General features: G+C 42.1%; 1 protein-coding gene across 5 annotated transcripts; it reads right to left on the reverse strand.

Moving 5' to 3' along the window:
* Positions 1-767: 767 nt before the first annotated feature.
* On the reverse strand, positions 768-27,619 carry LOC100271685 (membrane-spanning 4-domains, subfamily A-like). Of its 5 annotated transcripts, none has more exons than XM_025002028.2 (8): positions 27,229-27,619; positions 25,448-25,537; positions 19,437-19,531; positions 17,235-17,378; positions 14,036-14,092; positions 6,914-7,033; positions 5,017-5,137; positions 768-970 (listed from the first exon to the last, which is right to left on the reverse strand). In XM_025002028.2, the coding sequence occupies exons 3-8, from the start codon at positions 19,479-19,481 to the stop codon at positions 936-938; spliced, it is 522 nt and encodes a 173-aa protein (XP_024857796.1). In that variant the 5' UTR covers positions 19,482-19,531; positions 25,448-25,537; positions 27,229-27,619; the 3' UTR covers positions 768-935.

Here is a 27,619-nt window from a genome sequence, read left to right on the forward strand (position 1 = left end):
ACTGAGTGACTATCACTTTCCCTTTCTTCTTCATCGCTTTTATGAGAGATGCAATTCAGCCCATAGTAGCACCTCTTAGCAAGCTCTCAACTGATCTTTTGGGCTTAGGATATTGACTATATCTTCTGCTTTCAGAATGGACTCTCATCACCAATTCTTGGAAAATGGGAAGAACGCTACATAGCTCTAACATCATCATGCTGCAGTTATAATAAGAGCTAATAAATGATGACTAATAATTTACTGAGGGATTACCATAAACTAGGCACTGTTGTAAGTCCTTTTTTAATGATGTATTGTCATTAATCCTTGCATCTGCTCTGTGGTCCAGGGACTGTTACTTCTATTTGGTAAGTGCGTTAGTTGCTCAGTCATGTCCAACTCTCTGTGACCCCATGGGCTGTAGCCTGCCAGGCATCCGTGGAATTCTCCAGACAAGACTACTGGAGTGGGTTGCCTTTCCCTTCTCCAGGGGATCTTCCCGACCCAGGGATTGAACCCATGTTTCCTGCATTGCAAGCAGATTCTTTACCACCTGAGCCACCATGGGTGAGGAATAAAGACATAGTGTCTTGCTATTGCTACATCGACATCCTGCCTGCTTCCAAAGTTAGAGCCTCCGTCTTTTAGATGGAGTCCCTTCCCTCAGGCCAATCTCCTCCAATGTGAGATAAAGTGGGCATTCATAATCACTTTCCTATATTCCCCAGACTGACTTCATTTTTCCATGTCAACTCAGATTGGCTTTTATAAAAGGAACAGTCAACTTGTCATCAAATTGCATCCTTTATTGAAGAGGCAGGAAAATGGAGTACCAGAAAAGACTTCATTAGAATGCATTTTCCATGAGGTCTCTTGAAAAAAAAAATTATGGAGTTCTTCACTAATTCACAATTAATCTTTTCTTGACTGGAGTCACACTGGTTCTTTGGAAATTACGAAGACACAGAGGATTCAGACAGTGTGTAACCTGGGGTGAGTAGAGCGATAGCAGATTCCTCATTATTATACTGTAATATAATACATTATCCTTAGCCACTGAGTCAAAACAAGATAAAACAATAGCAATAACAAACATGTAAACCTGTGTGACCAGTGGAAAGCATACAAAGAGAACAGCATCTGCTCTGTCCTGGGGCCAAAGACACACTGGACCCATGGCCCATCAGAAACTGGTGGCTTCAGTGGATTACAAACCACCATGTTAAACTGAATTATGACTCTTTGCAAAACAACTTTCACCTTCAGCTGGACATTTATGGGTCTCAAGATTCCTTCTGGATCCTCTACTTCATGTTCTGGGTCAGAGAGAGAAATATCCTTCTGGAGTGGACAGCTATCTGGCTCAGATTACAGGATTTGGGGGAGTCACTGCAGCTGCAGAAGGCATTCTGATGCTAACAGTGTCATTCCCGTCCCCAGTAAAACTTTGGTTGGTCTTTTTGCATTTTAAGTTTGTAGCAGAATACTGTTACATTAACACAGACACAAAAAACTGAAAATAATGAACATTTTGAACAGTTTTATATTCAAGTGAAATACAGATCAGCATTTAAAGCTAAGCTCAACGGTTATTGAGTATTGGAATTACGACTAAACCATAAGCAGTTTATGTAACTAATCTACTACTTTTGTATCTACTAATTTTAGCTATTGAAAAACATTGAGTGTGAACCTAATACATGAAACATTGATAAAATTCCTAAATACCTTTCCAGTTTATCCTCTTTAATTCTCTATAGTTCAAATTTAGGAATTCATCATTTGGCTCTAACGTGGGCTCTGTTGAAGCAATCATCTAAGTGTCCTTGTCTCTAGGCTTGTTCTTCAATTCTATCTCTATTCTTCAGGTGAGTGACTTCTTCAAAATCACGCTCCTACACCTTTATCTAAATTCATCATGGCAATTCCATCCCCTTTGCCATTATTCAGTTCACAAAGGGGCTGGACTAAGGCAACTAGGCCAGTGTAAGGTAAAGAAAGGCTTCCCTTTGGCTTCTGAGAAAGAGAAACCATTTTCTTCTGCTGGATGTGAGCCAGGAAGTATGCATCTTACAACTTTAAAATTAAGATGAAGATTGCAGAGGGAGACAGAAAGAATCTGGGTCACTGATACCATCACTGAGCTGTGGAATCAGTTGATCCAGAAGTCCCTTACTTGGGAACTTGCTGTTATAAGATATGTTTTCTGATTAATTAAGCATTTTGAGTTGGGAGATCTGTAATTTGCTGCAGAAAATACTCTCATGGAAATAATGATATAACCATAAAGCTTGATAAAGAAACACTGCTGTGTAAAACCCTTTAATAGCATGCTGTTACTCACAGACTAAATTCCAAACTCTTTTATAAGCTGGTTTAGCTGTATTAGCAATTGGTCTCAATTTGCTTCTCTGCCTTCATTTTCCAATTATCTCCTCTGCACACTTATCCTGTGCATGTGTGTGTGCTCAGTCGTGTCTGACCCTTTATGACCTCATGGACTGTAACTCGCCAGGCTCCTCTGTCCATGGGATTCTCCAGGCAAGGATACTGAAGTGGGTTTCCATTCCCTCCTCCAGGGCATCTTCCCAACCCAGGGATCGAACCTGCATCTCTTGTGTCTCTTGCATTACAGGTGGATTCTTTACCATTGAGCCACCCTGGAAGCCCACATTATCCTATAGGAATCCCACAAGTATCTATTCTTCTGGATCCAGGCAGAGTTTTAGAATGCCTTATTAGTGTGCAGTTTTTTTGGAGGGATTAATGATTGATTTTTATTTTGAAAGAACTTAGAGGTAAGGAGATAATATCATCAGCCATTACAGCCTATTAATGTTTCCTTCTATCTATCTTTAGTGATCGTTTCTTTTATTCTATCAATACAGCTTACTATTAATATATTGCTTTTTTTCTATTTAAAAATTGTGCTAAAATATATGTAATATTTAACATCTTAATCACTTTAAAATTGATTTAAATTGTTTTGAAAGTGGTTTTAAATATGTACATTATATTGTGCAACCATCACCACTATTTATCTCCATAGTTTTTTCATTTTGTAAAACTGAAACTCTATACCCATTAAACAGTAACATCACGTGACCTGTTCGCCAGTCTCTAGCAACTATCCTTTCACTTTCTGCCTTATAATTTCAATTATTCTAAGTATCTCATATAAGTGGAATGATACAATATTTGTGTTTTGGGTCTTCTGTACTGCAGGTAGATTCATTACCATCTGAGCCACAAGGGAAACCATGGACATTGTACTCTACAGTTTTTTTGTTTTTTAAGTTATTTGATCAGCCTTTTGTATTCCCCAGCTGTCATCCTTGATTTAGGCAGACATGATGCTAAGTACCACTGTCTGTTCAAATACCCCATGGACGGATGATCCTGGTAGGCTACAGTCCATGGGGTCACAAAGAGTCAGACACGACTAAGCGACTTCACTTTCACTTTGATCAGCCTTTTGTATTCCCTGTCATCCTTGATTTAGTCAGACATGATGCTAAGTGCCACTGTCTGTTCAAACACCCCAGGGAGATAGCTGTTCACAGTGACTAAGCTTTGAGTGAGGTTAAATTAAGACGAGGCTTGCCAGTGGAGGTTTCTACGGAGCTGCCAGATAAGTTAATAAAAATTCTCTAGGAATAGGGCTTTTTTGGGAGAACTCCAATACTACCCCGGTTTTTGTAGTTCTTGCTGCTGCTGCTGCTGTCGCTTCAGTCGTGTCTGACCCTGTGCGACCCCATAGACGGCAGCCCACCAGGCTCCTCTGTCCCTGGGATTCTCCAGGCAAGAACACTGGAGTGTGTTGCCATTTCATTCTCCAATGCATGAAAGTGAAAAGTGAATCCCTCAGTCCTGTCCGACTCTTAGCGACCTCATGGACTGCAGCCTACCAGGCTCCTCCGTCCATGGGATTTTCCAGGCAAGAGTACTGGAGTGGGCTGCCATTGCCTTCTCCGTTGTAGTTGTTAGGCTGGTGTTTTTCACAAGTTCTGTGGTTGCCAGCAGGGTTGTGTACATGCCAAAGGAAAACCAGAGAATGCCCTGGTCTTCCACCTCTGGTTACCTAAGGCTGTCTGCAAGCAAGGAGCGATGGCTAAGGCAGAGTTGCCAACTGTGTCCCAGAGCTTTAAAGACTTACCCCCAAAGGCTACTATGGAGATGGGGCAAGGAGGATGGGAATGTGACAAGTTAAAGCACCACGGGCCTCACTGTTCTTGCCAAGACACAGCCATTTTTCTTGAATAATTGCTTCTTGGATTATTGCAAGTTTTTAACTAATTTCCAGATTTCTGAAAAAGTTGATTTTGACAACTTTTTGCCAATGTTCTCATGTATTTTATGGAAGAATGGGTTTTAGAGATCCTTATTCTTTTATTCCAGAAGTATTCTCTGAAGTGGCCTCTAAAATCTTCATTTTCTGAAGGCATTTGTGCTTCTGTGTGCTCAGTCATGTCTGACTCTTTGCGACCCCATGGACTGTAGCCCACCAGGCTCCTCTGTCCATGGAATTTTCCAGGCAAAAATACTGAAGTGGGTTGCCATTTCCTTCTCCAGGGGATCTTCTCCAACCCAGGGATTGAATGAAACTGCATCTCCTGCATTGTAGACAGATTCTTTACCTGCTGAGCCATCTGAGAGGGCATTTGAAGATCCCAAATTTTAGAAGCCAGCATTTCATAACTAAATTTGAACCTCTGAGTCTATAGCATTCAGTGTTCCTATATTTGGTATGACCTGTGAAACCTCTGCAGTGTATGTTTGCTTTATGAATCTCCTGGGAGATGCCAGTTCTAAAAAACATAATTCTCCTAAAACTTTTCCCAAGACAAGCAGTTCAGGTTCAGTTTTTCACAGTACCAAGCAAATGACATTTTAGCATATTTTCTGCTGCCACTGACCTCAGTTTAGAAGCAACACTTCTGTTCCTCGAGTCTAGCTAAACTTTGGTCCCTCAGAGAGAGGTTTTAGCAGAAGTTGTTTTATTTTGATCTGTCAGCCAGAAACAAAGCTACTTACTTTCTTTTTTGGGTTCTGACTGTTTCAGTGCTCGCACAATCCAACACAAGAGGATGCTTACAACGATCAGTTCTGTGACACTGCTGAAGAGTAAGTACTGTAGAAGCATACCACCAGCTAACTGAATTAAAAAGAAGAGAAATATTCCTCCTGTTAATTAACCATTTAAAAACTATACAGGAACAACATTCAGAAAATAGGGTAAAAATCATTCATCCCAACAGTCTCACACACCTATGATGATTCGGGTGGGTGGGGGGTAGTTCTCATAACAATATAATGTTTCAAATTTTACTGAGTACTTATATATATGGCACACATTATGCTAAGCACTCTCATTTAAGAACAATCCTACAAGTAGGCTGCTTTTATTTCTATTTTACATGTGAAAAGTAGACTGAGTAGTGGAGAGTGGCCTGCGGGACCATATGCCATACTGGTGGCCATCCTCTTCTCTTTGTAGTCCCTCGCTTAATGAGAGCGACTAGTGACCTCTGTTTTATGCTTTCCCCCAGCACACGTGTAGTTTGCATGTTCTGTTTTTTTCTAACTCATGTATCATGAGCATTGTGGCACGTGTCAGGTGGAATCGTTCTCCCTCTACTTCCACATTTCTACCATGCCCCCAAGTAGGAGTTTTCTTTCTTAGAAATAGGTAAAGAATGGCTTCTGGTGCTTTTTCATGCTCTTCACTTACAATTCCCCATGTGAGAAGCAGGGATTTATCTAATTGTTGATTTTTGATAGGAGGAAGCCAGCTCCTTCCAGAACAATCTGTGCTTACAGCTACGAGTTCTTCTCAACATCTGGAAGTTGTCTACGGCCACTGTAGGGAGACTGGTGGTCTATTCATAACTAGCAGGATGAGTTTAATTCATAAGGGGAGGTATCAGTACATTAGCCGGTTAATTTTGGCCAAAGATTTAAAACTTTTTCTCCAACTATGGTGGTGATGGTGGTATTGGTATTGTTCAGTCACTAAGTCGTGTCCGACTCTTTGCAACCCCCTGAACCACAGTACATCAGGCTCCCATTTCCTCCACGATGTCCCAGAGTGTGCTCAAATTCATGTCCCTGGAGTCAGTGATGCCACCTAACCATCTCATCCTCTGTCATCTCCTTCTCCTCATGCCTTCAATCTTGCCCAGCATCATCTTTTCTAAGGAGTCAGTTCTTCACATCAGGTGGCCAAAGTATTGGAGTTTCAGCTTCAGCATCAGTCCTTCCAGTGAATATTCAGGACTGATTTCCTTTAGGATGGACTGGTTTGATCTTGCAGTCCAAGGGACTCTCAAGAGTCTTCTCCATACCACAGTTGGAAAGTATCAATTCTTCGGCACTCAACTATGGTAATCAACAATAAAGCTGATAGTTTCTACTGTATCTGCTTGATTCTGTCTTTGCTCCTTTGGTTCGGAACATGAGAGCAGAAGAGTGGATGGCTGCTTACTGGGCTCCCATGCTGGCTTCTTAGGGCTGCTGTAATAAAGTATCACAATTCAGTGGCTTAACACAACTGAAATATATTTTCTCACAGGACTGGAAGGTAAAAGTCCAAAAGGAATGTATTGGTCTGACACTGTTCCTTCCAAAGCCCCCTCGGGGGGAGGATTCTTCCTTGCCTCTTCCAGCCCTGGTAGCCCCAGATGTTCCTCTTTTTCTGAGGTTTCTACTGTTTACAAATACTAAAGGAAAACTGATTTTAAAATATTTCCATGACAAAAATTTGGAGGAAATACAGGCTTTTTTTTTTTTTTAATATTTCTCTGCCAAAGATGTTTGATAACTTTGGTTGTCTTTTCCATACCTTGCTCATTGCAAACATACACCATTCATCATAGTTTTTTTCAGTTATATCTAAAGTTTTGATACAGTAATTATTCAATTTGGTACCTACCTGTGACCAAACATAGTCTTCCATTTCTGCAACATAAGACAGACATGCAATACATAATATAATTGTACCAAATGCAGAAAAGCAGGCGCTAAAGATGTTCATGACGATGGCAGATGTAAGCTGTAACAAACACACGAGAAAGCTGATCAGGAGCAGCAGAAGCAGATTCTGATGAAGCAACCAGTCTAGCCATCAGCTAGAGAACATTCCAGCTAAAATTTTAATCTGATTTTCTGGAATTTTACTGCACTTACTAGCAAGACTCTGAATTAAATTTGTCTAGTACCCAATTAGGATAAATTTTTTTTTCCAGAAGATATATTTATTTATTCAACAAATAATTATACAGTGCCTACAACGTGCTAAATATTGTGTTAAGGATAAACTCAGACTTCAACTGAAGAATCTTATAATCAAATGGGGGAGGCAAAATGATACTTCATGTGGTAAAAATTCAATAAACAATGAGCTTAAGTCTGCTGCTGCTGCTGCTGCTAAGTCGCTTCAGTCGTGTCCGACTCTGTGCAACCCCATAGATGGCAGCCCACCAGGATCCTCCCTCCATGGTATTTTCCAGGCAAGAGGACTGGAGTGGGGTGCCACTGCCTTCTCTGGAGCTTAAGTCTAGCATCTGCCAATGTCATCCTCCTTCAGTAATGCCACTTCAGTACTTAAAACCTTTCCATAGTCCCAGCATCCTTCCAGACAGCATGGAGGGCCCTACATGAGCTGTGAAGAGAGGCTGTATCCCTTTTCAAAGATGCTGCATGTATTTTTGTATATGTGAGGATAGTTACATTTTAAAGAGAATTTTTAAAAAACTAATAATGGAAAGAAGGATGTGCTTTGATGCTGGTTAACAAAAGGAAAGGATGATAGTGGCAACATTAATTTTGCTTGTCCAGTCAGCAACCCCCTTCCTACTTTAAGGGCTCTTCTCATCGTTCTAGTCCTTATGAGAGATGCTTATCAAACTTCTATGAAAGTCAGAGGGAGGTCCTTCCTGTCGTCAATCTCTAGAGCCAGAGTCAGACCACAGCTAATAAAATGCTCCTCTTAAGGACTGTAAACCTTGAGCAAGTAACTTAAAGATGAACAAAAGACTAGGATTCATTCCTAGAAGAGACAGCTGTGATGTTATGCGGGAGGTGGCGGGGGAGTAGTGGGAAACTGGACTGCTGCTGCTGCTGCTGCTAAGTCGCTTCAGTCGTGTCCAACTCTGTGCGACCCCATACACGGCAGCCCACCAGGCCCCACCGTCCCTGGGATTCTCCAGGCAAGAACACTGGAGTGGGTTGCCATTTCCTCCTCCAATGCGTGAAAGTGAAAAGTGAAAGTGAAGCCGCTCAGTCGTGTCCGACTCTTAGCGACCCCATGGACTGCAGCCTACCAGGCCCCTCTGTCCACGGGATTTTCCAGGCAAGAGTACTGGAGTGGGGTGCCATTGTACTACTGTGCTTTCTGTTTCTGGGTCTCTGGGACTCCCTCAGATCCTGTTTATTTTCTAAGACTAGTCCTTCATTTCCTGTAGATGCTACAAGCCTGGCATCTTCTCAATATTTCTTATTTTCCCTTGGATAGCCAGACTCAGTTCACAGTGGCAAACAAAGTTGAGAAAGTGTATTATGGGAAAGAGAGCAGTGTATATGCAGTTTCAGAAATATGGGGAAGCAGGAGTTCCAGAAAACTCCTGGCATTTGATGTGGCTGAAAAGTGAAATGCTAAAGGGGAGTTGGGTTACATGTGATCAGAGAAGTGGGTGAGGGATGGATTATGAAGAATCTAGTTTCTGTGCTGAGGATTTTTAAATTTTATCTTTATGTACATGTAGAGCTGCTGGAGTATCAGCCAGAGGGCCTCTTCCTTAGTAAAGACCCAGGCTGTGGCACGCTCCACAAAGTGCCCACTACTCCTGCCTCTGCACACTTACCCTGTACCCATTTATGAGGTCCCTCATCCCATGAGTGGGGGCTGGACAGATGAAGAGAGCCCCCTTCTCTAGGTTGGGGGGAAAGAGAACAGTGATTCATCCTTATGAACCAGGATCACCTAAAGAAAGATATGTATGTTCCAAAAAAGCCTAGTTGAACATTTGAATTAAATACACAACATCATTACTTTTGAGGGATCCTGTTTCTAGTGTGAGAGTCTGAGGAACAAGGACCAACTCCCCACTGAAACTTGTGAATGTTACTAAAAATAAACCCAATCACTTAAAAATCTGTGGAAAGAGTCCTCAGGGCATACAGCAAATGAAGAAACATTTATTCAAGAAAATCTACTAAAACTCAGTACAAACTGTGAATCTATGGTATATGAACTGAGGTCTGCAGCCTCTTGTCTCTTCTCAGCAGGGTAAGACCACTCCAAATCTTTCCCCTCATCCCCTAGTCAGAGTTTCATCTAGTGCTACCTTCCCTGGAGGCACGGGTCATTTAATTAGCATGTCTAATCCTGTGCCCAGCCACCTGTTGCTCAGGCTACGTCCCATGCATGCAACCTAGAGAAGGGGGCTCTCTTTATTTGCCCAGCCCCCCACTTATGGGATAGGGGAATACCTTGGATGTGGTATCAGTGAGTCCTGGGCCCTGATCACCCCTGCCCTGGCTTATGGGGTCAGGGTTCCACATCATAAGAGGCAAACATAGGAGACCTGGGCTGCTGCCAGCCTTCATCAAGCCCTCAGCTCTTAAAGTGGAGGTGTCACTCAGAAGCACCTCATTGTCCTTGACACCCAGCACATTCTAGCACCAGAGCCCTGGCTTAGAGAATTTGTCCAGAGAAGGAAACTATAGCAGGAGGGCTTCAGTCTTCCCAAGGGAGATGACTTCATTTGCAAGAGTATGGAGAAATCTGGGCCTAAGAGTATTCTCAAAAACAGTTGAAGTGTTAAGGGAAACGCTGACTGAAACCACCCACCCTAGCTAGATAAGGTAGTAGCCACTTGAATGAGTTATCTTAACAACAGGAGGTCCTGGTAAGGCATGTGGAACAAGCCACCACCAACCAGAAGAATTTGGGAAAAGTCAAAAGGAGAGAGGAGACCCCAGTCCATAAGTCCTATCAACCTCCCAGAATCCTCCTTGTTGGAACATCTTGGGTGAGTGATGTGTGCACCATCAGAAAGGACCCTGAGTCAGAATGATTGGCCAGAGACCATCTGGAAACTAACCCCATTACCATGAAAGCCAAGACTGTGAGCCATATGGCAGAGCAGTCCTCCTGGGTTCCCTTACCCTCCTGCTCTCCACCTGGGTGCCCCTTCCCAGTAAAGTCTCTTGCTAACATTTGTTAGCATGTGTGTATCCTTGGACAATTCATTTCTGAATGTTAGACAAGAGTCCACTCTCAGGCCCTAGAAGGGGTCCCCCTTCCTACAACAGAAGCTGTGGTGAAAGACAATTTGAAGGAATTGATAAGATGCATAGGAGATCTAGGCTTTAACTGTAGGGAAGTTAATTTACTAGAGAAATGGGGAAACAAACAGTTAGGAAGAGCCTTCCTGGGTTCAGAACAAATCTCTCCCTCAGGCTTTTCTCAGATGCCATCTTCTCAATGAGATGAATTTGGATCATCTTATTTAAGCACACAAGCTCTCCCTGATGCCGGGAAAGACTGAGGGAAGGAGAAGAGGGCGTCAGAGGGTAAGATGGCTGGATGGCATCACCAATGCAATGGATATGGACTTGGGCAAACTTTGGGAGATGGTGAGGGGCTTCAGTGAGGCCTGGGGTGCTGCAGTCCATGGAATTGTGAAGAGTCATACACAACTGAGCGGCTGAACAACAACAGCACTTAAACACTCAGACTCCCAAGGGCAGCCCTGTAAGTGTTTACCCCACTCCCACGGTGGTTCTCACCTTCTCACATGTTACTATTTCCTTATCTGTCATGTTTAATTTCTTTATCCTCCTATTACAATATAAGTGCCACAGGGACAATAAATCTTTGTCTGTTTGTTCACCAAGGCATCCTACATACCAGAACATGCCTGATGCTCAAGCTGTTTTTTTTGAACCGAATTATTGGAATTTATAAAGAAAGTTGAGCACTGAAGAATTCATGCTTTCGAACTGTGGTGTTGGAGAAGACTCTTGAGAGTCCCTTGGACTGCAAGGGGATCCAACCAGTCCATTCTGAAGGAGATCAGCCCTGAGTATTCACTGGAAGGACTGATGTTGAAGCTGAAACTCCAATACTTTGGCCACGTGATGCGAATAACTGACTCATTTGAAAAGACCCTCATGCTGGGCAAGATTGCAGGCAGGAGAAGGGGATGACAGAGGATGAGATGGCTGGTTGGCATCACTGACTCAATGGACATGAGTCTGAGTAAACTCCGGGAATTGGTGATGGACAGAGAGGCCTGGTGTGCTGCAGTCCATGGGGTCACAAAGAGTCGGACACAACTGAGCAACTGAACTGAACCGACTGGAGTTTAGAAATGGTAAAGGCCCACGAGGTGCAGTATAGCACCCAAGAATAGTAGCACATGGTGCTGCCACTTGAGTACATTTTCCAAGGCATTTCCCTGACTTGATAAGTATGAATTCTACAGAATAAATGTATAATTCTACAGAATGAAATTATAATTGATTTCATTCTGTGGAATTGAGCCACACTAATTTGGAAAATTCCTGGACTAGCATCCTTGGGGCAGAGGAGTCTTTGTGTTTCTGTGAAGAATGACATCATATGTTTCTAGAGAAGGAACTGGAACTACACTGGATGAGACGAGAAGAGATGTTTACTTTTGCTTCTTGAGGTTGGGGGAAGAATGACAAGGGGAGCCAGACTGTGGCTAGAACTTGGGTGTTATAACCATCATCCTCTCCCACCATCCTTCTGGTAAAAAGCAAAAGCAAAAACACTTTTGGTGAGTTTTTGTGACAACCAGTCAAGTATAGTGAAAGTCGCTTAGTCATGTCCGACTGTTTGTGACCCCCTGGACTAAAGTCCATGCCAGATTCTCCAGGCCAGAATACTGGAGTGGGTAACCATTCCCTTCTCCAGGGGGATCTTCCAAACCCAGGCCTCCCGCATTGCAAATTTATTCACACCTGTTTCCTTGGATGTGGTGAAGAAAAATGGAAACAGTCTGTGCAAATATGAAACTGAACTAGGATAATGTCAGTTGCCAATTAAAAATGGGCAATTGCTGGTTGCCTCTGACAAGGATTAAAGCACAAGCTGGTTCGACCCTTAACCTTCAACATCCACCTGAAAGGAGTTCAGGGTGGAGATCAGGAATGAGACACTCTGTGCTCTGGGAAAAACTAGCCAAACAGGTCTTCAGATACTTAGATATTTTCAGAAGATTTTATGAGTCCAATTCTTGCATCTCCTCATATCTAGAAAAATACTAAAATCCTTCATGGTGACATCTGCTCCTTGTGAGTAATAGTATCTTTCATGAAACTAGCAGCAACCTTTGTGAAGCTAGCAGTAACCTTCATGAAACTAGCAGCAAGCTTCTGCAAAAAAATGCTTGCCTGCATGTACTCCCCCTTCACCAAAATCACATATACACTGACTGTTCCTCCTGCCTGTTTGGAGCAGTTTCTCAGAGCTGTCTGAAATGCTGTCTCCTGGGCTATACTCTTCACTTTGTCCCCAAATAAAGCCTCAGTTGGGGCTTTCCAGGTGGCGCTAGTGGTAAAGAACCCTCTTGCCAATGTAGGAAACATAAGAGATGCGGGTTCAGTCTCTGGGTTGGGACGATCCCCTGGGGGAAGCATGGCAACCCACTCCAGTCTTCCCACCCAGAGAGCCCCATGGATGGAGGAGCCCGGTGGGCTGTGGTCTATGGGGCCACAGAATCAGACATGACCGAGCGACTGAGCACAAAGCTTTCAACTCTAGTGTTGCACTTTTTTTTTTTTTTCCCCCCAGCCAACACAGTTTCAGGGATTTGAAAAATCACGAGGGCATTCATAGACTTCAAGGCCAACTCTACTTGTATCTTTGGGGCAAAAGTAACACCAGATCACATCTGGGTCACATGTACATGCTGTGTGTAACTGTCCTTTATGCTGCGTGCATGCTGTGCCAAGTCGCTCAGCTGTGTCTGACTCTTTGCAACCCTGTGGACTGTAGCCCTCCAGGCTTCTCTCTCCATGGGATTCTCCAGGCCAGAAGACTGGAGTAGGTTGCCATGCCCTCCTCCAGGGGATCTTTCAGACCAAGGGTTGAATCTGCATCACCTGTGTCTCCTGCGTTGGCAGGCAGGTTCTTTACCACTACTGCCACTTGGGAAGCCTCAGCCTTCATGCTTATTTACTCTTGTAACCCTCACAACCATCTTTTGAGGTAGGTAACTTTATGGGTCTTTTTTTTTTTTTTAGATGAGGACAGTGAAGCACAGTAATTTTCCCAAGTTCATGCAGCCAGTTGGACAATCCACCTCCAGCGCTGTGATCCCAATCACAGTGGGGGAGGTTCTACAGGGGAAAATGACTGTCCTTTGTTGGATGTACTTTAATGGAATCTGATTCATAGTCCAATGTTATTCTCTAGATCTGAGTTTGCTGAAGGCAATTCTCTTTTCAAACATCATTTTGTCTTATCCCCTTCCCACTACTTTGACTCTTAGGTCAGAGTTCTATTTGGTTATATATTCCCTTCTGGGCATCCCTGGTGGCTCAGTGGTAAAGAATCTGCCTGTCAGTGCAGGAGACGTAGGTTTGATCCCTGGATCGGGAAGATTCCCTGGAGAAGAAAAAGGCAACTCATTCCAGTATTCTTGGCTGGGAAATCCCATGGACAGGGGAACCTGGAGGTTACAGTCCATGGGGTTGCAAAAACATCAGACACAACCTAGCAAGTAAACAACGACAGCATACTCCACTAGATAGCTTGAATTTATTTTCCCATCAGAACCCTCTAATCTGACATCTTATAAAACTAACTCCTTGCACTGCACCCTCCTCAACACCCAGACACCCCACACACAGAGATGCACTGGAGGGCATCCTGATAACAAGTGGTTGTTTTTTCCTATACAAACATTTGGAAAAGTATTTTTTCCTCCTAGAGAAATTGACTGAAAAGCAATAATTTCTTCTCCATTTGTTCCAGGCACAAACCTTTTATTCTTGGCATTGCCCCAAACGTCCCACGTACCTGATATCGCGTGGGCTTCTTCTGTGCAATGATGGCCACGCACCCTGAGATGAGGAACTGGGGGCAGAAACACGGGTCTGTAAACACCCATTCCTGGTGATGGGCCCCCAAACACTTTCCCTAATGCCAGTGGCATTCCTGAGCTCTAACGTATCACTGAATTCTCTGAAGAAGGTGGTTTTAACTACGTATTTCAGTTCTGCAGTGACCACTGGTAGACTCTAAGAAATGGATTCACCCTTTCTCCGTTACAGAGAAGAAACGACATTTTAAAGTCTTTGGTCATTAACGAAACCTTTGTACTGGTATTGGTGCTTAGGGATCTCACTAAGACTATGAGGGACAAGGAGGATGTACTTCACTTGTTTTGATTGCCATTTATTTGAGAGAACATTGCCCCACACCCATCACGCTGTAGAAAAAAAGATTTCATCAACTGAAAATAGTTTCAGAAAGCATTTGATCTGAAGAATTAGAGGGTGACTTCCACGTAGTCTGTCTGTTTGTTGCTCCTGGCAATTAGGACTTTTTTTTTTTTGAAATGGTTTGTCTTATACCTGATCTGCATCTGTTCACAGCAGTTACAAAAGATGACTTATTTGAAGGGGGCTGGGGACCTTGCAGTCCGGGAAAATGAGACCCTGTCATGAAAGCAGAAGTATTCTTAGCTTGGTAAAAAAAAAAAACAAAAAAAAACAAAAAAACAAAAACCCTCTGATACTTTTCCTGGGTCACTCTGTAAAATTTACTTACACTTTCTAAATCTTGGTTTCCTTATTCATTAAATGGGAATTAGTAACATTCTCTCATGGGGTTGGTTTTTCCATCATATAAAACAGACCTGAAGTACTTTTGGGAACATGCCTGATATGCAGCAGATATAAAATTGAATAATTACTACCTGTGACTAATTTCTTCTGTAAGCTTCTCTTCTACATCATGGACTTGGGAATCCTTCTGGATGCCTTGTATTGGGCAATTCACTTTCACTGTATTCTGTCAGTGTAAAGCATTTCTCCTTATGACATATGGCCCTTTCCAGAAAGTTCTGGTGCTGGTAAATGCCCTTCACTTGAGGACCAACCCTAAAGGAAAGTCTCTGAGGGAATATCTCTCATCTGGGGCACTGGTGACTAGACCCCCCAGGGTTAAAACTGCTGTAGTACCATGTTTCAAGGGGCTTTCTTGGAAGCCCTAATGGTAAAGAATCTGCCTGCCAATGCAGGAGGTATCAGTTCAGTTCAGTCACTCAGTTGTGTCTGACTCTTTGCAACCCCATGGACTGCAGCACGTGAGGCTTCCCTGTCCAGCACCAACTCCTGGAGCTTACTCAAACTCGTGTCCATCGAGTCAGTGATGCCATCCAACCATCTCATCCTCTGTCGTCCCCTTCTCCTCCTGCTTTCAGTCTTGCCCAGCATCAGGGTCTTTTCCAATGAGTCAATTCTTTGCATCGGGTGGCCAAAGTATTGGAGTTTCAGCTTCAGCATCAGTCCTTCCAATGAATATTCAGGACTGATTTCCTTTAGGATGGACTGGTTGGATTTCCTTGCAGTCCAAGGAACTCTCAAGAGTCTTCTCCAACACCATAGTTCAAAAGCATCAATTCTTTGGTGCTAAGCTTTCTTTATAGTCCAACTCTCACATCCATACATGACTACTGGAAAAATCATAGTTTTGACTAGATGGACCTTTGTTGGAAAAGTAATGTCTCTGCTTTTTTATATGCTGTCTAGATTGGTCATAGCTTTTCTTCCAAGGAGCAAGTTTCTTTTAATTTCATGGCCATAGTCACCATCTGTAGTGATTTTGGAGCCCAAGAACATAAAGTCTGACACTGTTTCCATTGTTTCCCCATCTATTTGCCATGAAGTGATGGGACCAGATGCTATGATGTTTGTTTTTTGAATGTTGAGTTTTAAGCCAGCTTTTTCATTCTTCTCTTTCACTTTCATCAAGAGGCTCTTTGGCTCCTCTTCTCTTCCTGCCATAAGGGTGGTGTCATCTGTGTATCTGATGACATATCTCCTGCATATGGTAGGAGGCATAAAAGATGCATGTTTGATCCCTGGGTTGGGAAGATCCCCTTGAGAAGGGGAATGCAACCCACTCCAGTATTCTTGTCTGGAGAATCCCATGGACAGAGGAAACTGGTGGGCTACAAGGGTTGCAAAGAGTTGGACATGACTGAAGAGACTTAGCATGCATGCAGCATGTTTCAGAGTCCTTTTCACAAAGCACAGGGACTGTGTTACATTCAAATCTCCTCTTCCACAGCCTTGTTTTTGGTTGAGGAGTACAAAGGGAATTGGTCAGAGGCTAATAAAACCTTTTGCCCTCTAAGGAGAAATTTGGCCTTGGGTCAGCTTTGATGGAGAAGGAAATGGCAACCCACTCCATTATTCTTGCCTGGAGAATCCCATGGAGGGAGGAGCCTGGTAGGCTACAGTCAATGGGGTCTCAAAGAGTCGGACATAACTGAGCGACTTCACTTTCTTTCACTTTCTTTCAGCTTTGATACACTAGGAATATTAGTTGTGTTACTATGCCACATCACTTATGAATAAAACCCCTGATTGATGAGTTGTTTCTGGATTGGTTGTAGCTATGAGCCTAAATTAACCTGTGGGAGACCACAGCTTTGGGTTTCCCTGAATACAGTGTCTTGTAGTTAATCATGCATGTCTCTGGCAGGTACCTTGGCAACTATGCTTATGGAATTACTACAATATCCTTCCTTACTCAAAATATCCACTTTAGAAATCTGTTTTAATTTATTCTCCACCCCATGTTTCTTCTTTTCTCTTTCCTTGTGTAGTCTCTCTAAAAATCTCCAAAAATCATTAAGCTCAGGCCTTTGGATTTTCACTCTGCCAAAGAAGGGCATCATAGTTTTCCAAACAGCCACTCTCTTTATTACTCTTCAAACATACCCTTCAATATCATTTATGCATGCACATGCCATTCTCTTAAAGGATTTATCAAACATACAACAAACATAAAAATGCTTTCCGTAAGTATACACTCCCCACCCCAGCCCAAATCCTACCCTCCACTTTGTTAAGGCTGTTTCCACAGTAAAATTTGCTGTTTAGAGTCAGATACTGGGTCTTTAGTCCATTTCTTGATCTCATAAGTAATTCACTTGATACATTAGAAAAAAGATGAAAGAAAAAATACCATAAAATGGTTTACTCACAAATGGTGATGACCATATGATGTACCCTAGTGTGAGTAATACAGGGACACTGCCAGTGACTTTTACATCCTCTTCACCGAGAAACAAGACAGCACAGAGAAAACCCAGTGTATAGTGAAACAGGGCAAGAACTATTTGCACAGCCTGTGAGGAGAGAGAGTCATCATCATTACTCAAGTCAAGTCTGTCACAGATGCATACAATCTGAGTGACTGAAAGGTCGTGGAAATGTTCACCTTACCCTGGTATTTCCGAAGCAGTGATGAAAGACTTAACATGTCAGGGAGGAACCAAGGTGGATAAAGGGGCCACATTTGGGGTTATTTAATGAAACTGGGAGTATTTGTCTTTGTTTTATAATAATCTTTGGAGGTAATTAATTTAAATCTAGTTGGTTCTAGCTTAGTGAAAAGCAGAGACCTATTTGTTTGGTTCAGGCAGACACACAACAGAAAGGAGATGTCTGGCTCTGGGGATGTCTCAGGCTCTGCCTTGACACTGGTCTCCTTTCTGCGGTTGCTTCTCTGAGGCCACCTCCAGTGCACACTTGGTCCTTTTGGACTTGCCTCCTTTCTGTCGTCCTCTCTTGCCTGGGACTTGGACTTGGGTTTCCCTTTGCTCTTCACCATTCCCATACCCTGTGCTGACTTTTGTAACTACAGGCTGGACCAGAGCCCTAGGCTTTGTTCAAGAAAAACCATGAGGAGGGATGCTCTCTAATGACCCCTGGTTTTCTATACTCTCATGTGAAATGTGCTCATGTGCTGGGACTTGTCTGCCAGCTTGTGTGGAGCCTCACTCACACATGAGCCCAGAGCATCCTTGTCAGGCAGCGAGGGAGGCACATGGGGAAGGTCAGTCTTCTGTTTTAGCCAGGCCTTCAACTGACTGGATGTGGCCCACCCACACATGGAGGGCAATCCGCCTTACTCAGTGTTCACTGATTTAATTGTTAATCTCATCCAAAAGACATCCTCACAGACATACCCAAAACAATGAGGGCAAATATCTGGGCACCCTGTGGCCCAGGTAAGCTGACGTATTCAATTAACTGTCACAGAACCTTGACCTTGAGATAACACATAATCACGCATTTATTGGTGACTTGTGCCTCTATCTCCCACATGAAGGATGCCAATTCGGGTTGGGATCAGATGGAATTGCCCACTGATGACTCACTCTTCAATTTTAGTGTCTTTCTGGGTTATAAATCCACTGACTTCCTTTGATTTCAGTGAAGGACCCATGAGAGTTTAGTAGAAGAATCTAAATAGAAGATCCTAACCCTCATCCTCTCTTGAGGTGACAGATAATACTAGTGGGTCAGGGGGTGGGCACAACAGGCTTATAGCTTCTCCACATTGTGATTCCTGCCTTCCTGTCCAGATAAGGAGATAAGGAACAAGCAATCCAGACCTAAAACACCATGGTAATGCAGGATGGGGGTAGAGAAAACACATTTCCCCCCTTACCCCGGCCCATGTGAGACTTTGCTGCAGTAAGGTACATTTCCATTCTGGAGGCGGGTCAAGTAGCTACCAACCAGCTGAAGGTGGTCACTGACTTGATATGGTGGAAATTTTCCTGGCACAAACTTCACTCTTGCTGCCTTCGATCAAAATGTGCTTCAAGCCCCCACAAATATTGGTGGATAATAGAAAAGGTTATAACCTTTTGTTAACATTAAAGAAAAAAACCTAAAGCATTCTAAGGTTGAGGACAGGTGAGAGGGAGGACACAGTGCAGAATATGACCTACCTGACTGGACTGTATGGGGAGCATAGTGAGAGCACAGTGTCATCAAGCAACCACAGGCCCCAGAGCCCCATTGTCTACCGGCCCTTCTGGTTTGGAGCCCATTGCTGGACCACCTCATCTATGATCTATAAGCTTGTTTCAAATTGTTTACAGACAAAGGCAGGAAATGGACCGTCTCAGGGCTGATGAGATTTACAAGCAATCTCAGAGTATATTTTCTAGAACCCTGGATAGGTTGTGATGACATTGAACTATTCAAAAATGGATTGTGGATTCATAATTTGTGCCCAGTTAGCTCTAGCCTGATTGGCACCACTCCACAACACTGTCGTCAACTTTCCTTCCTTAGGGAAGCTCATTGTAGATATGGTCAACGCCGCTCACCTTTTCTATTAGGCAGACACAACACATCATTTATTAACCCAAGTAGCACTTAGTCCTTACCGCTAATGCTCTGGCCTCCGTTCTTAAAGGAAATCTTCTTGTCATTTTAATTAAGATATGGTCTAGAAATTATAGAGAATAAATTGACTCCTTTTCTGTAGAGAAATACAGAGAAAAAAAATACTAATTATTTTTGAGATAAGGCACTTAATATTGCAGCCTGTGGTTTTCTACTACTTTCCTTGAGGGAAGCTTCTTTGATCAACCTACATATGTTACTCTTTGCCATGTGGCTAATAACTTCCTGTCAAAACCCAAGAGCTACTGCTCAGATTTTATGCTTTCATCATGGTCTCTAAATGAGACTGAGTAAATGCCTTTTGAGGTAGGTACCTCCGCTCCTATTCTTACCTTTTCTGAGACGTGCTCACTACCCTAAATGCCCAGGGTTATCCAGGTTTGAGCTCCTGGTTGCTATCTTTGGTCTTAACACAAATATCTCTCAATCAAGCTATAGATGATTGGACAAGGTGTGATCATGTGAATTTAACTGAGTCAGTCAAAATTTCCTTTCCAGAGAACTATACAGGCATGCCTTAGAGATACTGCAGGTTATTTATAGACCACTGCAATAAAGCAAATAATATGAATTTTTTGACTTCCAATGTAAAGTTATGTTTATGCTATATTGTAGTCTATTGTGTGCAATAGCATTGTCTAAAAAATGTACACACTTTAATGAAAAAGTAGATGACATACAGATGGCCAAGAAGCATGTGAAAAGATGCTCAACATCACTAATTATTAGAGAGATGCAAGTCAAAACTACAATGAGATACCACCTCACACCAGTCAGAATGGCCATCAAAAAGTCTACAAACAAATGCTGGAGAGGGTGTGTAGAAAAGGGAACCTTCCTACACTGTTGGTGAGAATGTGTACAGCCACTATGAAGAACAGTATGGAGGTTCCTTAAGAAACTAAAAACAGAGCTAACATATGATTCTGGAATTCCACTCCTGGGCATAGGTCTAGAGAAAAACATGGTTTGACGGGATACATGCACCCCAGTGTTCACTGCAGATCTACGATAGCCAAGACATGGAAGTAGCCTAAATATCCATCAAAAGAGGAATGGATAAGGAAGTGGTATGTATATACAACAGAATATTACTCAGCCATTAAAAAAACTGAAATGATGCCATTTGCAGCAATGTAGAAGACCTAGGGATTATCAGAGTAAGGACAGTAAGTCAGACAAAGACAAATATCATAGGATATTGCTTATATGTGGAATCTAAAAAAAATGATACAAATGAACTTATTTATAAAACAGACTCACAGAGTTACAGAACAAACTCATGGCTACCAGGAGGTAAGAGTCAGAGGAGAGATAGGTTGGGAGTTTGGGATTGTTAGGTACACACTGTTATATCTATTCAACAAAGATATGGTTATATTTTGTTGTTATATCTAATAAACTAAGACAATCAACAAAGACCTACTGTACCGCACAGGGAACTCTGCTAAATACTCTGTAATAACTTAAACAGGAAAAAAATTTGAAAATAATAGATACATGTACATGTATAACTAAATCTAAAGGCAAAGGAGAAAAGGAAAGATATACCCATCTGAATGCAGAATTCCAAAGAATAGCAAGGAGAGATAAGAAAGCCTTCCTTAATGATAAATACAAAGAAATAGAGGAAAACAATAGAATGGAAAAGACTAGAGATCTCCTCAAGAAAATTAGAGATACCAAGGGAACATTTCATGAAAAGTTGGGTACAATAAAGGATAGAAATGATACAGACCTAACAGAACCAGAAGATATTAAGAAGAGGTGGCAAGAATACATAAAAACACTATACAAAAAAAGATCTTCATGACCTAGATCACATGATGGTGTGATCACTCACCTAGAGCAAGACATCCTGGAATGCAAAGTCAGGCGGGCCTTAGGAAGCATCAGGACAAACAAAGCTAGTGGATGTGATGGGATTCCAGCTGAACTATTTCAAATCCTAAAAGATGATGCTGTGAAAGTGCTGCATTCAATATGCCAGCTAATTTGGAAAGCTCAGCAGTGGCCACAGAACTGGAAAAGGTCAGCTTTCATTCCAATCCCAAAGAAAGGCAATGCCAAAGCATGTTCAAACTACTGCACAATTGCACTCATCTTAGAAAGCTGAGCACCAAAAAATTGATGCTATTGAACTGTGGTGTTGGAGAAGACTCTTGAGAGTCCCTTGGACTGCAAGGAGATCCAACCAGTCCATCCTAAAGGGAATCAGCCCTGAATATTCATTGGAAGGACTGATGCTGTATCTGAAGCTCCAATACTTTGGCCACCTGATGTGAAGAATTGACTCATTTAAAAAGACCCTGATGCTGGGAAAGATTGAAGGCAGGAGGAGAAGGGGATGACAGAGGGTAAGATGGTTGGATGGCATCACAATTCAATGGACATGAGTTTGAGTAAGCTCCGGGAGTTGGTGATGGACAGGGAGGCCTGGAGTGCTGCAGTCCATGGGGTCGCAAAGAGTCAGACATGACTGAGTGACTGAACTGAACTACAGGCTATTAAAGTAATGCTCAAAATTCTCCAAGCCAGGCTTCAACAGTACGTGAGCTGTGAGCTTCCAGATGTTCAAGCTGGATGTAGAAAAGGCAGAGGGACCAGATCAAATTGCCAACATCCGCTGGATCATGGAAAAAGCAAGAGAGTTCCAGAAAAACATTTACTTCTGCTTTATTGACTATGCCAAAGCTTTTGACTGTGTGGATCACAATGAACTGTGGAAAATTCTTCAAGAGATGGGAATACCAGACCACTGTACCTGCCTCCTGAGAAATCTGTATGCAGGTCAAGAAGCAACAGTTAGAACCAGACATGAAACAATGGAGTGTTTCCAAATTGGGAAAGGAGTACATCAAGCATGTATATTGTCACCCTGCTTATTTAACTTATATGCAGAGTACATCATGTGACATGCTGGGCTGGATGACTCACAAGGGGAATCAAGATTGCCAGGAGAAATATCAGTAACGTCAGATGTGCAGATGACACCATCCTTGGTTTGATCCCTGGGTTGGGAAGATCCTCTGGAGAAGGAAATGGCAACCTACTCCAGTACTGTTGCCTGGAAAATCCCATGGACAGAGGAGCGTGGTAGGCTAAAGTCCATGGGGTCGCAAAGAGTTGGATGTGACTGAGCGACTTCACTTTTTTCACTTATGGCAGAAAGAGAAGAGGAACTAAAGAGCCTCTTGATGAAAGTGAAAGAGGAGAGTTTAAAAGCTGGCTTAAAGCCCAGTCTTCAAAAAACTTAAGATCATGGCATCCAGTCCCAACATTCATGGCAAATAGATGGGGAAACAATGGAAACAGTGACAGACTTTATTTTCTTGCGCTCCAAATCACTGAAGATGGTGACTGCAGCCGTGAAATTAAAAGACGCTTGCTCCTTGTAAGAAAGTCACGACCAGTCTAGATAGCATGTTAAAAAATAGAGACATTACTTTTTTGACAAAGGTCCGTCTAGTCAAAAGTTCAGTTTTTCCAATAGTCATGTAAGGATGTAAGAGTTGGACCATAAAGAAAGCTGAGCACCAAAGAATTGATGCTTTTGAACTGTGGTGATGGTCTGAAGGACTGATGCTGAATCTGAAGCTCCAATACTTTGGCCACCTGATGTGAAGAATTGACTCATTTAAAAAGACCCTGATGCTGGGCAAGATTGAAGGCAGGAGGAGAAGGGGATGACAGAGGGTGAGATGGTTGGATGGCATCATCAATTTGATGGATATGAGTTTGAGTAAACTCTGGGAGTTAGTGATGGACAGGAAGCCTGGTGTGCTGCAGTCTACAGGGTCTCAAAGATTTGGATATGACCGAGTGACTGAACTGAATTGATATGTATAACTGAACCACTTTGCATATATCTGAATTCAGGGCAACATTGCTAATCAAGTCTACTCCAATACAAAATAAAATTTAAAAAATTAAAAAAATAAAAGTGTTAAAATGAAAAAGCACTTAATAGCCAAGAATGCTAACCATCATCTATGACTTCAATAAGTCATAATCATTTTGCAGTAGTGACATCAAGGATTATTTTGATCACTATAATAAATACGGCACAATAAAATAGTTTGAAATAGTGTGAGAATTAACCAACATGTGACACAGAGGCATCAAGTGAGCAACCACTGCTGGAAAAATGACAATGGTAGACTTGCTCTACGCAAGGTTGCCAGAAACCTTCAACCTGTATGTTTAAAAATGCAGTATTGGGAAGCAGAATAGAGTGAAGTGCATCTGGGCTTGTCTTGTGTCCCGTGCAGTGGCTGCACAAAGTCTAAACCAGTTTCCCACCAGGTAAGTCCCACACTAGTATGTTTAAAAATACTGTCTATTCAGATTGCTGTTACCCTTGGAAATATAAAGAGAAAGGGAAGCTAGAATTTACTGAGTGCTTACTCCTTTAAGTACTGTTCTAAATTCTGTACAAATACTATTTCATACAGATTACTCAATAAGATAGATACTCTGAAATGGTTAAAAATCCTAGAACTATACAACCTACCAAGATTGAATCATGAAGAAATAGAAAAGCTTAACAGATTAGTGATAAGCAAGGATATTGAATAAGAAATGAAAAATCTAACAAGAAAATAAAAACCCAAGACCACACAACCTCACTGGTGAGTCTACCAAACATTCAAAGAATACCAGTTCTTTGTAAACTCTTAAAAAAAGATTTAAGAGAGAACACTTCCAAATTCATTCTATGAGGCCAGTATTACTCTGTTGCCAGAGCCAGACAAGGACATTGCAAGAAAGAAAATTACAACAAATATTAGCAAACAAAATTCAACAGCACACTAAAAGAACCACACACCATGATAAAGCGGGATTTATCCCTAGGATGCAAAGGCAGGATAACATATACATCTCATTAATAAAATGAAAGACAAAAAACACCTGAAGCGATGTAGGAAAAAAAACATCTGACAAATGTTCAAGGTTGTTTAGCAATGATGAAACTGTTAGTTGCTCAGTCGTGTCTGACTCTTTGCAATTCCACGAACTGTAGCCTGCCAGGCTCCTCTGTCCTTGGGATTTTCCAGACAAGGATGCTGGAGTGGGTTGACATTTCCTTCTCCAGGGGATCTTCTCAACCCAGGGATCGAACCCTTGTCTCCTGCATTACAGGCACATTCTTTACCATCTGGCCACCAGGAAGGAATGTATCTCAATGTAATAGAGACCATATATGACACATACAGAGCAAACATCATATTAGTGAGAAGCTGAACACTTTTGCTTAAGATCAAGCATAAGATATGGGTGCCATCTGTTGTCAATTCTATTTAACATAATATTAGAAGTTCTAATCAGAGGAATTAGGCAAGAAAAAGAAAGAAAATATGTCCAAATAGGAAGGAAGGTGTGAAATAGTTTCTGTTGGTAAATAATATGATCTTACATATAGTAAACCCTAAAGAAACCCTAAAGAAAGTTTGAACTGATAAATGAATTCAATAAAGTTGTAGGATTCAAAATTAACACAAAAATCAGCTGTGTTTCTGTACACTAACAGAAACTATCTGAAAATGAAACAAAACCATCCCATTTACAGTAGCATCAAAAAATACTTAAGCATTAATCAAGAAGGTGAAAGATTTGTATATTGAAAATTACAAGACAGTGATGAAGGAAATTGAAGAAGTCACAAATAAAAGATATCCTGTGTTCATGAAATAGAAGAATTAATATTATTATAATTCCATACTGCTCAAGGTCATCTATAGATTCAGTCCAATTCCTATCAAAATTCCTGTATTTTTCACAGAAATAAAAAAATTCCTAAAATTTATATGAGACAACGAAAGTCTCTGAACAGTTAAAACAATATTAAGCAAGAAGAGCAAAACTGGAGGCATCACACTTCCTTGTATCAAACTATATCACAAAGCTATAGTAATAAAAATATTATGGTATTGGCATAAAAACAGATATATAGATTGATGGGACAGAATAGAGAGCCTAGAAATAAACTCACATGCTTATGGTGAACAAGATTCAACACCAGGAACGTTCAATGGGGGAAGGACAGTCTCTTCAATAAATGGTTTGGGGAAGTTGGATATTCCTATAAAAGAATTAAATTGAAACTTTATCTTACACCATATGCAAAAGTCAAATAAAGATAAATCAAAGATTTAAATATAAGACCTGAAATCACAAAACTTCTGGAAGAAAACATAGTGGGAATGTTCCTGCCCTTTACCTTTCTTCCCTCCAAGTCAAGTCAGCCAACCAAGTAAAACATGGGGAAGCCAAAAGTCAAATCTGTTGTATTGCTCTACTGAGGAGTAGGGGCAGAGGTAGAAATGGGAGGCCAAGCTAAGATCGGTAGCTGAGCTGACGTGGGATTCTTTTTTTACTTGGATTATTGCTAAAGTTTCCAGTTTGGTCTTCTTTCCTCCAATGTCTCATTAATCCTTTTCTTGCCCCTTTAAGTCCATCTCAATCCAGCAGCAATCTTTTGAATCGGATCAGATCATTCAAAAGGCTCCCCACTGCCTTCAAAATAGCATCCACACATACATCAGCCTTTCATGAGGTGCCCTCTAGTTCCCTTTGCAGCTTAATTTCTCAAACCACTCCCGGCATTTCTGCTTAGAAATATTCTAATCATTAGATTAGAAATATCCCACCAGTAGTCCTCATCTTTTGGTATGTTTGTGCCATACTCATCTTGTAACTGTCGATGTTGAGCCTGTGCATGGCACATTTTTGGAGCTCAGTGAGTATTCCTGTAGCCTGAAAACATAACTGGCTTTCATTTCATGATATTTGAGATGGTAAGTCTTAGTGTATGAGCTCATGCCATTCACAAAATTAACACTGAAGGAAAAAAACATTATCAGAGTGTTTGCTGTGTAACAGGTGGGCCGAAAACATAGCCACAGTTGTCTTATAACTACCATTGTCCCAAGGAGCAAGCTGAAATTCCAGATAACTTTTCATCAGATGTGAATGATATGCTGGGAATGGAGTGAGTTAAGTCTAAATGCTGTGAAGATACAAAAATTCCTTTTAGGGACCCTGGAGACACACCTTAAGGTGATAAGATAGCTGAAAACCAGACTTAAGAGGCTCTCCTATGGAGATCTGAAGTGTTAGTTTGAAAAGAGAAAGCAAACAGTGGTTTCAAAGTGACCCCAATGCCATTCTCCTAAATCATCCCACCCTTGCCCTCTCCCACAGAGTCCAAAAGACTGTTCTATACATCTGTGTCTCTTTTGCTGTCTTGCATACAGGGCTATCATTACCATCTTTCTAAATTCCATATATATGCATTAGTATACTGTATTGGTATTGATTTGGGAGAATGGCATTGAAACATGTATAATATATGTGAAACGAATCGCCAGTCCAGGTTCAATGCATAATACAGGATGCTCCGGGCTGGTGCACTGGGATGACCCAGAGGGTTGGTATGGGGAGGGAGGTGGGAGGGGGGTTCAGGATGGGGAACACGTGTACACCCGTGGCGGATTCATGTTGATGTATGGCAAAACCAAGACAATATTGTAAAGTAATTAGCCTCCAATTAAATAAATTTATATTAAAATAATTTTTATAAAGAATATTAAATATATCAATCTAAATATCTAATGGGAATCTAATCTCAGCTAGAAGCTGTAGTGAATTTGTTTTGTGAATTTAAAATTAGTGAATTAAAAAATAAATTATCAAAAGCCCCCCCACCAAAAAAAACAAACACCAAAGTGACCCCAAGCGGTAGCCCTTAATTGTAGTAGGGCTGCAACTCACGGAGTGAGCTCTCCCACGGATATTCTTACTTAAAACGGTGGAAGATTCTCCCAGGCAATGTTTGGTAAACCACCTAGCAGTCTGAATGGTGCTGAGATGCGTAGGACGAGCATGGATCTTCCCGACTCAAGGCTTGTTACCATTCCTAGCAGCTGGACAGCCAGGCCGAGGGAGGCCCAGGGCGCCAGGGTCCTGCGGCCTCTGATCTCCGTGTGATTCGCACCGCCTCGGCTCACGTCAGGCCCTGCGAGCCGGGTCAGAGGGGCGCGATCCCCAGAGCGGAGCCCTCGGCGCAGGGCCTCCCAGCCCGGGGAGCCCGGTGGGCGCTGCCTCCTCTGCCCAGCCCCTCATCGCCCCTCGCGCGGGTCCAACGCTGCGGTTGCGGCAGAGA

The sequence above is a fragment of the Bos taurus genome, chromosome 15 (assembly GCF_002263795.3).
Source record: "Bos taurus isolate L1 Dominette 01449 registration number 42190680 breed Hereford chromosome 15, ARS-UCD2.0, whole genome shotgun sequence".
Taxonomy (NCBI): domain Eukaryota; kingdom Metazoa; phylum Chordata; class Mammalia; order Artiodactyla; family Bovidae; genus Bos; species Bos taurus.